This window comes from Ostrea edulis, chromosome 5, assembly GCF_947568905.1.
Source record: "Ostrea edulis chromosome 5, xbOstEdul1.1, whole genome shotgun sequence".
NCBI lineage: Eukaryota > Metazoa > Mollusca > Bivalvia > Ostreida > Ostreidae > Ostrea > Ostrea edulis.
In genome coordinates this window covers 79,711,576-79,727,280 of record NC_079168.1, presented here as the reverse complement: position 1 = coordinate 79,727,280, position 15,705 = coordinate 79,711,576, and the positions used below count along the sequence as shown (strand labels likewise).

General features: G+C 35.3%; 1 protein-coding gene and 2 long non-coding RNA genes across 3 annotated transcripts; 1 reads left to right on the top strand and 2 right to left on the bottom strand.

The window, feature by feature from the left end:
• Positions 1-1,842: 1,842 nt before the first annotated feature.
• Positions 1,843-3,117, top strand: LOC130055078 (uncharacterized). The gene is made up of 3 exons (XR_008803306.1): positions 1,843-2,062; positions 2,532-2,632; positions 2,742-3,117. It is a non-coding gene; the product is annotated as an uncharacterized LOC130055078 (long non-coding RNA).
• On the bottom strand, positions 2,675-5,120 carry LOC125652847 (uncharacterized). Its single transcript, XR_007361729.2, has 3 exons — positions 4,805-5,120; positions 3,771-3,989; positions 2,675-2,884 (listed from the first exon to the last, which is right to left on the bottom strand). It is a non-coding gene; the product is annotated as an uncharacterized LOC125652847 (long non-coding RNA).
• Positions 5,121-11,502: 6,382 nt separating this feature from the next.
• On the bottom strand, positions 11,503-15,415 carry LOC125652073 (uncharacterized). Its single transcript, XM_048880997.2, has 2 exons — positions 15,251-15,415; positions 11,503-13,523 (listed from the first exon to the last, which is right to left on the bottom strand). The coding sequence occupies exon 2, from the start codon at positions 13,521-13,523 to the stop codon at positions 11,673-11,675; it is 1,851 nt and encodes a 616-aa protein (XP_048736954.1). The 5' UTR covers positions 15,251-15,415; the 3' UTR covers positions 11,503-11,672.
• Positions 15,416-15,705: the final 290 nt, after the last annotated feature.

Sequence of the window (15,705 nt, the reverse complement as noted above, 5' to 3'; positions counted from 1 at the left end):
TCAGTTGGATCATTGATGAGAATAAGGTGGTGTTTATCTTGCCAATCTTCTATGTCTTCTCCTCGTTTATCTAATGTGTTGTACCCCCAACTCTGAGATTGGCTGTTAAAGTCTCCTCCAATAATAAAATTGCTGTCAGATGTATGTATGGTATCTAATGAGAGCTTCTTATCATTTGGACAATAGTAGTTAATAATGTTGATGGTGCGATCCTTGATGGTAACTTTCACTTCGAGATATTCAGCTTCCTTCATATAACGACTGGTCTCTCTGGCGTTTATATTGTTTCTTATCAGTGTCATCACACCCCCTTTCTTTCTTTCTTTTCTATCACTTCTGAAAACTAGGTATCCTCTAATTTTTAAATGTTTACTTTCCTGTAAGTGTGTCTCTTGGATACAACATATGTTGACGTTGTTTTCATGAAGAAAAAGCTGCAGTTCTTGTCTTTTGTTAGATACTCCTTCTGCATTCCAGTGTATGATGTTAATTACTGGTTGTTCTTTCTGTTTTGGGTTGTTCTTTTGGCCAGTAGCTTTCCTTGACCGTCCCCTGGCTCCACGAGACGAAATCAAGGTACCTCCAGTAGCATTGGTTGGGCTCCTTCGAGGTAGGGAGCCCGGCACTGCACCTGCCCGGTGGGATATCACAGGGCGAGCACCATATCGATTAGTTGCGATTCCACGTGTCATAATGGCTCTAAATGCGTGGTGTTGTGGTCTGTTAAAGTGCGCCAGTTATGGCCCAATCACCTCCGACTTCAGCACTTAGGGTTTCTGTTAGGGTTACTTCTCCCTTAACCTTTCTCATAAATGGGTATCCACAAGGCAGCAGAGCTATTTGACCCATAGCTGGGACAAGGCTGATGAGTGCTAGGGCATATCCACACGCCGGTGGGCCTACACACTGCATCTCTGGGGCCCTTGCTGCTCCGAGATCCCCTATCAATTTAGCCTGAGATACTAGATTCCAGTTGACGTGCATTGCCACGGGGAGGCATTGAAAGGAGTCTTGGTAGTGTAGAGGCTTTGTACTGGCAAGGCAAGATTTACGCACTCGACTCACCATTTCACCTACAAGTAAGCTAGCCAGCGGCAGCAGTAGATCTACAATTTTGATCCCCGCCACACTAGACGCATTTCACTACCCTGTGATGAGACACCAACACACCCCCCACTAACATAATGCAAGTCGCCGGCCACAAGAATGTCAATTCCATCAATAATTACTCAGAAATTACAATCAGAAAACAAAAAGAGATGTCCACATTATTATCAACGACAAAGAATCAGCAGTCTACTGGACAGGCCTCGTCTACAGTACCTCGACCTGCTGCGGCTCCCAGCATTCAACAAGCACAGTCTCTTTTCTCTGGAGCCGTATTAAATGTAACAAATTTAAACATATTTACGTACCAAAGTGCCTCACAGGAATTCTTCTCGCCCACAGATCCAAAGAAACCACGATTATAAATCCAAATACACAAACACTTCTACTTTCCATTGTAAACTGTTCAACTTTCTAATATTCGGCATTAAAATATTACTTGCATCATGTTTATTTAAAAAAAGACGGCGACATCGAACTTCTATCACTAGGTCAGGCCTACGTCAAAAATAAATACTCGGTCAATAGGCACGTTTCGAGTTCATCCGGAACACCCGTGATTTTTCGCATTTAGCCACGCCGATCACGTGACTTGAACAAAATGTTCAGCAGGAGTACTTCCGGTTGATATTGTTTACTCTGGTAATAAAACTGTCTTTAGCAAAATATGCATTTTGTGGCACGAAAGGTCGCAATTCAGATAATGGAAAGAAAGGGGTGTATGGATGATGTTAAAGTTCACCCTTTCCCAACCCTGGAAAAAAATGTCCACGCAGAGGAAACGATGGCGTCATTTGTTTAGAAAACCACGAGCAGCAGAACAGTGCAGAAAATTAGAGCGATTATTACATTCCGTAAAAACTGAACGAACACAGAAGCATCCCTGTTCTAGCCATTTCACCATATGAAAGGTGAAGATAACAAACAGTGATCCAAGTTTTAAGAAAGCCAAGAGGTATGTACTGCCCTTTACAAATAGGCCTAGTTGATACATGTACCCTCATCCACATAGATTTGAGCAATGTATGCATTTTACAATGGTGATCATGTGGCACTAAATTGATAGTAGATTATCATATATCAGAGAATTTACACTTCGAACTCATGGTTTAGGCTCATAGGCAATTTCGGGCGGGGGGGGGGCATATAATTATAATATTGGGGGATCTATTCTTACAGATTAGGATTTGCAATAATCATTCATCCAAACTCCATACAGATAGTTCATTTACTTCCAAATAAATTTCAATTCATATCAAAGAACTCTCATTTATCTTTGCTCCAATTTGACCAAGCAGTGTGCTTTGTATACATCAGAAATTACATGTATGTACACTTCCACTCATATTTATGTGCTCTCCCATTTAGTAAGAAAAATGAGAATGATTTTCTTTCTTCATATTCTATTCAACATATTTACACAGGTTGATAACAATGACTGTACTCCTTATGTTGACTGGAATTATTGACTGGTATGCAGTAAAACAGCTGAGGGAAAGTTCAACTATTAATTCATTTCAGCCGGGTAAGAATCAATATCCTTTTGTGTATTATACATCTGCAATTCTTTTCTTTTGCTGCTTCAAATCTAGTGTATTTGAAATTTTAATTCTGATATTTTGGTATTATTATAGGTAGTCTGGCAGTATTATAGGTAATCTGGCAGTAATGGCATGACATCATGAGAGCTAACCAACATGGTTAATGATGTATAGAGACACTGTCTGAAGACCTCGAGGGAAAGGCAAGGAAAATGGATGATCCACTTCCTATATCCCTGTAAAAAAGAGGAAGGATACCACAATATTGACGATAAATTATTGTCAATTCAAGAAGCAAAGTTGTGAAAATGCAAAAATAATATCTAATGTATTTGTTAGAAAAATATCATTAACTGCATATATATTTCTTGACCTTATTCAGGAATACATCAAATGTAGTCATTCATATTAAAACTGAATCTATGAATTTTCATAACTTTTATCAATAAAGTTTACTATATTTATTTTACATGTATCTAATTTCCCTAATACATTGTACTCATGGGAGTTTGCTTGCATTCAATGTTCTGACATGAATCCGAAAATGTGCATATTTCATCACAAGAGCCCTCCTGGGCACTAAGCATGTGTCATGTATAAAGCAGACTCAAACAAGATCAACCAACATAATATTTGAATGAACACAAACGGTCTTAGATACTCTTTCGTTTCCTCTGCAATATATGGCATTAAACAGCATTAATTCTTTTTTTTTCAATTTTGTTAATATATACAAGTCAATTAACTTTTCTCAAACTTTTGATGCATATAATGGATTTTCTCTGTACTGCTACATCTATGTGCACAGAATGGAAATGATGTCACTAAGAGGAATATACCTTAATCATGAGCATATATATTTTGTTCAATGATAACAATATGAGCAATGCCGCCAATGATCACAAATACTCATGACATTGGAATTATGAAAAGTCATTGAAATGCATGTATCTACTAGAGTCACTTTCATACTAAAAATTCTTCTTATTAAATGAGTCACTTATAAATGAAAGACTTGTGACGCAAGTATTAGTTGATAAATAATAATTTTCAAATATCGATGTTTAAATTAGGGAGGATATCATTTATAACTTAGTAGATATGATATCAAATTATTCTCACCCATATAACATTTTTGTTTTGTCTTGGTCATTTTTGGTAGCATATATCGCATTCTGTTGTGTCTTTGATTAGTACGAAGATCATTTATGTAGAAATATTCCACAGCTTTGACATAATCAGCATGGTCAGTCATTCACAAATGATACCACTGTCCTGTCCATAGTTTAATAGCAAACCATTCAGACCAAAGCAGGTCATATATGTACACCATCACAGCACCTGCAAGATATATATCTGGTTTTACAAGCATGCATGTATCGAACAAAATATTTTAAGGTCAAAATTGCTTCACTTATTTTGTGATATCTTTAGGTACATGAACAGCTCCAGTACAATCTCTATATTAAGCTATAGAGCTTGATTTAGCTATTTCAAATCTTTTATGAAATTAACTTTGAAAAGTGTAAAAATCCAATTTCAGTGAATGATAAAATTCCACCAATGTACATGTTGTACTTGCGAAATTTTTCAAAAATAATATATTGTAAACCACATTCCTCAGAAATATAATTTTGATTCACAAATGTTACTTTTCAAAAATGTCTCACTGCACCTTAGAAAGAGTTTCTCAAATCAGCATGAATTGATTTAATTATGAATGAGGATCAACAAAATAATGGATATTAGGCAATCTGAGTTTACATAGTGTAATATCTGGGGAAACGAGGGGTTATTTATATTTGGTTTCTTTTACATCATATATGAAAACAAATTATTTTTTTTATAGAATTGTTAGAAAATCAGTAAAATTCAAAAGGCTTTCCACAAATTATGACATTGTTGAATTTGTTTATAGAAAAAACAAAAAGCTGTCCAAGTCTAGTTTTGCACTAAAAAACATGCAGCGAAATATTTGCGAGACTTTACACCCGCACTAGGAATGAACGAATACATTGTATAAATAGCCTAACCCCCTCATTTCCACAGAAGTCAGTACTGGGCACGATGTCGGCTTTATGAATCACTTTAAGACATTGTGTCTTGTTTAATCATATATAACGTTCTACAAAAAAGTAGTAACTATTTTGATTTACCTATCTGGTAGGTTTCACCGAGTCTAATACGTTCTTTTAGTACCGTACTAGATAGGGCCTAGGGTTCCTAGACAGTTAGGCCTTCTGCAAGTTACACTACAACATCGTCGTCTTCTCTAAGTCTTCCGTTGAATTTGACCAATGGTAGCTTATCAAACGTTGACAAACAAATACGTACCCCCATACATCCCAAACTAATACATTTAATACGCGAAGTGTTGGTAAACAACGAGAAACCGGAAGTAACCCTGCTGAACATTTTTGAAGCGGCGTGACTAAACACAGAATAAAAACCGTGTTCCGGAGGAACTCGAAACACGGCTATAGTTGTTATATTTTGTTGGAATGACAAAGCCATTATTAATTATAAATTATAATGCCTCATAAAACAATTTTCATCCATGGTTTCTTTTACAAAAATGTCCTTTTGTATTGTATATGAATGGATTATAAGCGCACTATATTTTCCCGCGTAAGGAAGACAGATTAAGCACGACGTCCGAGCCACGGATTCAAAACAAAGTCAATCAGCTGTTTCTACCATACTGGGGATCTTCTCAAAAGTGAAAAGAAGACGTATGAGATAAATAGAACATCTATAATTGCGTATTTTGATATTTGGTTTATCCAACTCGTTGATATGGTGTATTTATTCGCTCGGCAAGCCCGCGAATAAATACACAATATCAACTCGTTGGATAAACCAAATATCAAAACACACAATATAGATATCCTCTATATATGTACAATATATCAGTATATATCGTTTACCCTCACATCGGATTGAAATTGTGCGTGGAAATTTTATTTTCCCCTAAACTGCATTTCCTATGCGTTATGTATATCGTATGTTTATTAATTCTTTGTAAAAACTTTAAACCTGAGCTGTATGGTTTATGGTAATAAACAATAAAATACTTCCAAACTATTCAATACTTTATGTTTATTATTCTAACATTTGACCTGTACAACCCATGATAATAAGTAATACAATACAATAACTGCCAGTTTCATGAATATAATCGATGCATATGTTGGCCATTTCCCAAGTTAAGAGTATAAAGTGTACATATATGTATACCAATCTTGATTTTCATTCAAGAATATTGCCAATTACATGTGAAAATATTAATTGATACTATATAATCTGGTTATCTGTATGTGACAATTCCAGAGTTCTGATCTCTTGTGAAATGTTGCAAAACGATAAGAACATTGCATGTGTATTCAAAAATATAATCAAAATTATCGCATGAATATTAATCAAGATTGTTACATTATGGAATATAAATCAGTTGTATGTGTGTGTGTTTAAAGCAATCTGAATATAAAGAAATTGTTATAGGTTGTGCAAATTTTTTTTTTTTCAAAAGGTACTTCCATCTTCGTACTTCTAGAACTTTCTATATTTTATACACTGCCATTCAGGGGAGTACTTATTGTAAAAACTTCGTATAGAATCGTAGATTCATAACATTTATGTAATGATGAATAAAAATGAAACGTATTGATTACAGTAATCAAGAAATTCGTCTACATAATTTCATAATTATTTTAACGAAAAGATAAAAAAAAAAAAATTATTTCTCATTTCTCCATGCGCACTTAATTTCTAACACAACCACAGATAGATCGACCTCGATATTACATGCATTAAACAATCCTTCCGCAATAGATTGTAGTCCCCTATAAACACTCAAAATTTGCATACAATTGATTAATATATGTTATGTCAATGCGTTCTCTTTATAGGAATCATGAGATTAATCTATGTTATGTTCACTTTTTATTCTTATCAATCAATGAAAACAGTATGAAATCATCTCCTTTGTTATAATGTTGAGTTGTCAGTTTGTCGTTAACATCTATGTCAAATAAAATATACAAATATGAAGCAGATGCTGAAGATTCGGTGGTGTCTTTTATTTCGAGTTCACAGGGATATATCGAATCGACATGTGAATGAAAATGAGTATTGTTTACAGATAAAACGTCGTCGATAGATGATGTCCGACGTGTTTCATACCAATTGTTACACTGATTTTGAGTACGGATTACTCTGTTTACCTGATCAAGATATAGGGGTCACAGCGGGTGTGACTGATCGAAAGGGAATGCTTACTACTCCTAGGCATATGATCCTACCTCTGGTATATCCAGGGGTCCGTGTTTACCAAACTCTTCACTTTGTTTTCCTTGTAGGATTTATGCGATTAATCACTGTTCGTTATCTTTGCCTTTTCATTTTAATGTTGTGTTGAGAGCTACATTGCATAGCAAGAAATCGTGTCTTCTCATGTAGAAGCTTTTGAATAAATTCCGCCTCACAAGAGTATATAAACAGGTCGACTAATAAAAGAACAAAATCGTGTCCGTGGAAATTCCAACAGACTGTTGAAAAATGTGATCACTAAAGACCACGTACATATTGTCAATGAGGTTTTTCGAAAGAATATTTTTCATTTTTTATGCTAAAATTAAAAATATTACTCATTTAATGTTGACAGCCAAAATTTGGACCTTCTGAATGCAAGGGTAGAAGCAATATTTTAACTGTTATTCTGTGTTATGTAAACAAAGACTCGAGTCTTTTTATGTAAACAAGCAAACCAGTGAAACGTTAATTTTGTAATTTAAAGCATCTTCATTTTGTACAATCACAAATTCTAACTTTTAAATGACACATTTACCTAAAGTATACTTGAGATGTGATATATATAATAAACTTGGATCAATATCCATTTATTTTGAAAACTTCGTAAACAATAACACACCTCAATCTTTGTTTTCAAAACAAATAATAAACTTTCTAAAATGAGCTTCTGTCATGATGAATAACCTTAATTTTTTTGGTGAAACCTTCTAAACATATTAGACTGTAGATTTTGACCATTTAAAGTGAAAAACAAAATTGGTGGTGGGGGGGGGGGGGGTCGTGAATCAGTCCCTTTAATATCAACTTTAGAGTATTTGTGCGTAGAATTAGAGTGGTATTTAACAAAATAATTTTTGAATAACTGAGCAGATGATACCAACGTCTCCGTGTTCCATTTATATGGAAGATGTAGCTGTCTTTGATATCAAAAAGCACAACCTCAATTATCGTGAGGAATGGTCGTGTGAAGTGTTAAGCCCCGTTTACACGCTCTGCTTTTAGGTCTGTATTTTACTCTGCAAAGCAGACAGAGAGTTTACACGTTCTGCTTTACCATGTCTGCTTTCAGTTTATTAGCATGTCATTTCCCGCCATTAGTCACATAAACACGTGTATACACAATGGAAGATTTTGATATTTTGCCTCCTCTTCTAATTATCATTATGGCTGCTGTATATAGACAACATTTAAGAAATAGAAGTAAAAGAAGGACATGCTGGACAAGACCATGGCTTCTTGTTGAACTGATGTTAATTTTAATTCTTCTATTCTCTTTTTACCCACCATTTTCTTTGTTTTTGTTTACCATGTGTATATACACCTTACCTCATATCTAATTTATCAATGGTGCTTATTGGTCAGTGATTGGTAAGTTACGTCTGCAAAGCAGACTGAAATAGAGCAAGTTCTATTCCGTCTGCTTGCAGGCCTGCAGTGCATATCCCTAGTTTACACGGTCTGCTTTTGCAGCTCTGCTTCAAAGCAGCTGCAAAAGCAGAGCGTGTACACGGGGCTTTACGTTTTGATGTTAATTTGGGAAAAGGTTAGTGATTTCAAATTTACTAAAGTTCTTTGAAATGTTTTACAATCCACATTTTATTTACAATTCCTCTCGCGTGTGTTGTGTTAAACAGTTAAACAGGTTGGGCTCAATTATTTACTATTGTCCAATGGGATGTCTATATCATTGCACAATCTGGATACATGTACATTATGTATATGAAAATACCCTATTTGGGAGACTGTGGTTAGTTTTCTCTATACTGAGTACATTTATATTGCAAGACGCCTGAAGTTTTATGAACCTGAATAACAGTTGTTATGTACATGCATATATTAGTAGTGTACTTGATTGAAACCACACATTTAATTAATACAATTCTAAACGACAATCCTTCAATGAAACATCAGTGGAATAATATTCAAATAATCCACACCATCATGATCAAGGCTACAGCATTTATAATTAAGTTGGTGAGCCAGAAATATTGAGTTTTTAAAAAGCAATTTTGGTAACCTGTATTTACATAAAAAATCGGTTGAAGAACGGAAATGACCGAGTTGCTTTAAACTATGTTATTTATCACAGAGACACTGCACTACAGAACATACTGGAAAAAAGACATCAAATTAGAATATTTTTTTAAAAGCATTTCTGAAATTTCTCATGTATATCTTCAATGTTTTTATAACATCTATAATGTATAAGGTCTGAAAAATGTCAAGTAAAAGCTGTGAGAGGAGTTGGTTATACAAAATAGGTACCATGCTTAAAAATGACTAAATTCAACTACATGTATATCATATAGATGTAAATTTTTCAAAGAATGTCCGATCACTTCCACATCTTCATTGCTTCCATAACAGCGGTACAGGTTATGAATGATGTAAAATAACTGTTGTTTATTACAAAAATAGGCACTTCAAAACATGCTTAAAAATGATAAAATTCAACTTTTTGGAAAAATTTCTGATCACTTACTGATACAGTAAGTAATCAGACATTGAACGATACGTCAGCATCTCGCAAATTCAACGGTCGTTTTAACAATCTAGTTTGCCAATACAATCTATCATTGAGTCAAATGTTGTTTGACGTGTTTCATGTCGATTATTAGGCCGTTCTTGGCACACATATTTTGACTACGGAAAACTATTTATCAAGATATAAGGCTCACAGCGGGTGTGACCGGTCGACAGGGGATGCTTACTCCCCCTAGGCACTTGATCCCACTTCATGAAAAGTATGCCAACCTGACATGTTGCTGTTTACAAATTGCAGTTATAAACAATGTACATAAGAATTTTAATTGATAAATATATCTATTTTAACGGCTGGGAATTCAAACAGTAATAATTTAACGTAGAATGTAAATATATGAATAAAACGTGCTTCATGGTAGTATGGCAGTGTGAAGCATTGCAGTTGATACTCTCATGTATTTACAAATATGAAATTTCTTTCTCGCGTAACACATACCCAGTGTAAAACACTTCGTTTATTTGTATTAAACTATTAATAGTAGGGATTTCCTGGCACATGCTGTACAACATGTTATCTCTATTCCTACAATTACATTTTTTTTTTTTTTTTTTTTTTTACATTTCTTCATAACTACCCTTCCATTAATACTTTTCAAACTTGGTATGAAGCATCTTTGAGACAAGGTGGACAAACTTTATTTTCAAGATTCCTGCACCCCTAGACCTTAAGGGTGCATGGGGTTAGAAGTGCCAAAAATTAACAAATTTTCAAAATTCTTATGTACAGCCGTGCAAATGCAAGAAAAACTAAATGCATAGTCATATAGAGCAGGAAGGTATCTACCAAAATTGTCACTTTCATAATCCCCTGGGAAGAGAAGGCAGGAACAAACTTGGCAAATAACATGTAATTAAAATAACATTCACTAATGCTCCATACAACCTTGTTTGACCTACTTCAACCCCTAAAGTGCTGTAGGTCATAGTGCGACAATCCTCCTGAAATGTTAACTACACTTGTCTTCCTCCAAGAGGAAGCCTTCGACTAAATAGCAGGACAATATCTGTACCCGTAATGAAAAACAGCCCAGATAACTGAACCCCCACCTCAAGGTGGCCCCCAGCCTCATAAACTTGCGCCCCCTGGGTACTATTGGAGATTATCTGTTTATTAAATCTAACTTGCCTTATTTCTAATTTTGATAATTCTAGTGCGGATTATTGTTGGGGATTATCTGCTCGTTAATCTAACCTTGCCTTATTTCTAGATTTTGATAATTCTAGTGCGGGTTATTGTTGGGGATTATCTGCTCGTTAATCTAACCTTGCCTTATTTCTAGATTTTGATAATTCTAGTGCGGATTACTGTTGGGGATTATCTGCTCGTTAATCTAACCTTGCCTTATTTCTAGATTTTGATAATTCTAGTGCGGATTACTGTTGGGGATTATCTGCTCGTTAATCTAACTTTGCCTTATTTTCAGGTTTTGAGAAGTTTAGTGCGGGGCACTACTGGTGATATAGTCTCCACAAACCGAAACTTCATGAGCTGTTCGTCAGAATCACAAGCAAAGAGATGTCACTGTGGAATTTATAAGATGTTCACGTATTAACCTGATGATTTTGCATAATTATGCAATCTTGGAAACCATACTGTTAGTGTGTGTGTTCTATTCGAAGAATGAGTATAACATTTAGAAGCTTATTTTGGTGATTTCCTTGATGTGTGAACACTCGAAAATCTTCAGTAATTGAAATATACACAGATCAACAATAATGAATTATATATATATATATATATATATATATATATATATATATATATATATATATATATATATTACTAACATAAGTTTTTGTGTGGAAGATATAGTCTGGCGCATGCCTGACCCAATTTCCGCTACGCTACATTAGCGTAGCGGAAATTGGGTCAGGCATGCGCCAGACTATGGAAGATATTGTATGCATGTGTGTGATTTTGTGTGTGAGATCATCTACGTAAATGTCTAAAAATAAAGCATGAAAAAAACAACACCCCCCCCAAAAAAAACAACGAACATATCACCCACAACTGTAATCGTCTGTGAAAATGATGTCCTTTAGAATACTCAACGCGATGTTGATATGGATATATTATGACAAAGCCTTACAGTATGAAGAGAAATATACAATAGTGCCCCCCCCCCCCCCAAGGGTAATACACAAAAATGCAAATACTATTCTTCCCAGTCAGTAAATGATATCATAAATTTGAACGACATCGTCCTTATCATCAAATGGATTCGCCTCGTTAACAACCAGTGCTATTTTGGACCTGCTTCTGTTAACCGTTATATGTTTTCCATTTCTCAGATCCAAAAGAGGCGTGAAATGTTGATCACTCCAATCTACGAACTGTACCCAAACTTGTGACGACACAATTATGCCTGATTTTAGAAGTGCAAGCCCTTCTATTGTTGGTGCTGGGACTTTAACTTTCCATTTCGTCTTTTTGTCGCTGAAGGCATTGGTACACTTGATTTGGTCGTTACCAAAATTGAGAACCCGATAGAAAAGATCTTGAGTTGTTGGGTTTACCACCAAATATCGTTCCACTGATAATCCGATTTTTCTTATCTCGGAGTGATTTTCATTGTAAATGCGTATACTGTCCGATGCGTCATTTTCTTTCCAAATGACAAAAATGTAGCAATCACTTGATGCCAACCCGTAGCATTTGGCTTTCGGATTATTGATCCACTGATTTGGAACCGTTGACAGGTCATGTGATCTCAAAAATATCACCCTGTGATCTTTTGGGACTGCAACAGCTATATCGCCCCTTGGGCTTTGTGTGACGTCATAAGGTTTATGTTCAAGTTTTCTGTGTACGAGCAGAATATTCATATCGTCATACATTTTTATTGATTGGTTCGCTTTATCAGAAATAACAATATGCTCATTGGCCAGAAAAGTTACTCCAGATATTTCAGCTCCTTCGCTTTCGTCAATATATCTAGGATGAATGTTTGAGAGAAATTTGAGTTGCTTTGGTGGCGTACTTGGAGCCGATTCAAAGGATGATAAGACGTTTGGGGTTGTGCTTTGTTTTGCAGCACTTTCATGAAATGGATGAACATATTCTTGACAACCCATGGGAAGATCTGTATATGGTTGGTTGTGTGTCTGTGGATGAAATGCCATGTATTTGCCAGATACACCGATGCTCTGATACGGAGCTGGCACGGAAGGCTGGGGCACACTGTATCCAGTGGCTACAGTTGTTGGATTGACAGTGTCATGCAAGACGTGGGTAGAGACATTATAATGGGGATTTACTCCAATTTCTTCCTTTGTGTCTTGACCTTCAATTATTTCCTCGTATGAAGGCAGATCGAAATTCAGTGGCGCTGTGGGGTTCATGGGTAGATTACCTTTATAATCGCTGTCCCGCAAGAGTCGTTTCTCTGATACGTGAGTATTTCCAATCAAATCAGGTAATGAGACCTCTCCAAGACTTTCGTTCTCGGAGATGGCCTTTTCAAAGGTTTCGGAAACTTCAAATTTCAGGAGGTAAGATGGCGTCTCTCTCTTCAGAAAATTGGCTGCCATTTCACTGAGCAATGCTATCTGTGGTTCTTTTTCTATGGCGGTCAACTTCGATATCAAACACGATTTTAAAACATCGTTTGTGGTATTTTTAGTCTCTTCTACATCTGATTTCATTTTCAAAGAACTTGCAAACTTACTTTTCAACTCGCACAACTGAGTTGCCTGCTTGTGGAAACCGTTTTCGATATCTTGTAAAGAACGCCGTTCCAGTTTTTCTATGAAGTCTTTGTAGAGACGACATCTCTCTTTCACAGTGTCGCTAGCTTTCTCTTTATCTTTTCCTAACATGTACAATTGACATTCTATCAACTCACTCACTGTGGAAATAGACAGAAGGAAACTCTGAAGTGGAATCTGGGGCCCTAGTATCTGACAATTCTTGTGATCCACAATATCGCACCCTGAACAAATTTGCATCTTGTGTGTCGCGCATTCTCGATCGAGACGCATCTTGTGAATAGAGCAAACACTTTCACTCACACCTGCCATCTGAAAAAAAAGAACATTTAGAAGTTAACAAAAGGATGAAACAATTCCGATCTTTGAATAAGGAATATTTAAATGGTGTTCACAGTGATACAGGAAACGGTTTGATAGAGGGAATATCTATCAGAGACCTGGGTGTTAAAAGGCTTATATCCAGGGGTCCGTGTTTGCCCAACTTAATTTTGCACTGCTTATAGGAGTTATGAGATTGATCACTGTTCGTTATCTTCGCCTTTTATTGTACTTTGTAGCATCAGGTACATGTTAAATGTATGTCATTTGATTTTGTTAGGCATTTTTTGACTCATTATACTTTATCAACGTAATGTCAAACAAAATGAGCCGTGTATCTTAGTGATATGGCCCCTTTATCGATACAAACTCGAGTGATTATATAATATACGTTAGGTAAACGTTTTGGCAAAATAAGTTAGTACTGGCTTTTCACGTGATATATAACAGAAGACTCGTGTGCCACATGGCTGGTCCAAGACCAAAATAGATTCAGTGTAAACTTCCTTACTGTGGCTCCATCCTGACCATAGGGTCCTGATGTAAGCAAACTTGAATTTACACAATGTGACGATGATTACATATTGTTTTCACAAATTTAAATCCTTTATTAAATATTACTTTTGTTCCTGTACATCTCAATGGCTTAAGTGACCTAACAATTACCATGGCTTAGCGAGAGAAGTCATATTGCTTTAATTGTATGATCTCCATTTACAACTAGTCCATAACAAGACATATTATGAAAGATTTCCTCAAGCAATGCGAGCGGAAAATTGGTAGTGTTGTAAAAAAAAAAAAAAAAATTAAATTGTTGCGCGCATCACATGAATTGATGATATCTTCAAATAATTTTTTTTTCTGCGGTTCGATAGTAAAGCGGAAAAATATTGTATTAACAGAACCGTGTCAATATTTTCTATATGTTTGTCAAGCTGGAATGAACGAGCCAATCAGTTCATTAATCATTATGCATGAATAATTCGATGGGTAGTATCGAACGTGGTCATTCTCTAGCCGTCATCCAAGACGAACACATGTTGAAACTTCAAAATATAATTTATATTTTGCATATATAAATTATCTCGCCCAGTTTCAGAAATTTTCCCCAAGAGGTTTTACTCTGTTTTCCCCTGGGTTTGATATTTTATAAGGGCTATGTTAATTGAATATCAAATCGTTGATTGTTTAACACTTAAAGGAATCTATTATCATAAAATATTGGTATATTTACAAAATTTAAGATATTTATTTTATAGGTATTTTGTTATCATTTCATGTTTGATTCTGTGTTTACACGAATTTTTGTTTTCGCATTTTCCATATATATTGGTACAGGTCTATAGGAAATATATGCATTTGCATGAATATTGGTACAGTTTTGAAGTTTTAGAAAATATTCACAAGTTGTTTGTATAACACATAATCAGTTTGTAATGATGAATGATTTCAATACACAAATCACAGGTTGGACTACCTCTTATTTCGTGTCCGATATTCTGGGTCGAAAAAACAAGACGCTAATTTTTTAACGAACACAGAAAGAAATGTTTTGCTGTATAATATAGTGTTATTTTCAATGCATGAGCTCCTGGATGCATGGTGTGTAAACAATAAATACCCTACAGTAGAAAAATTACCATGTGTTTATAAATACGATACCCAAGGATGCACATTGACATTTTCACATTCCGTATTTTGACGATATATTGAATTACCTCCGTTGAGTTTCCTAAATTGTATCAATCAATCAATGAATAAAATAACAAGCAACGCACAACAGGGATGATTAACTACATTCCACAAACAATCCTCTCAGCTCATTGCATAAATTATTATTATGGTTCTCGGCAGATGTGTTTATTGACATACCTTTCCCGAACTCCGATCCCGATTCAAATACAATTCTAGTTCACCAAACCGCGTTTTACAAAAGAACTTACGACTTACGACCAACTTTACATACTGGAATATACCAGTTTATTGTAAGATCATTCACTTCAAATGCAATTTTTTTAAAACAAAAATGTTGAAAATTAAGCCTTAGAAAAGTTTTACTTCATTCATTCAAAGTAATAACTGTGTAATAGAATTTAAGACTTACGACTTTGTCATTTGATTAGCACCACTTCTGGCATATGTAGTCGCACAGTAGGTTTGAACTTTCTTATGT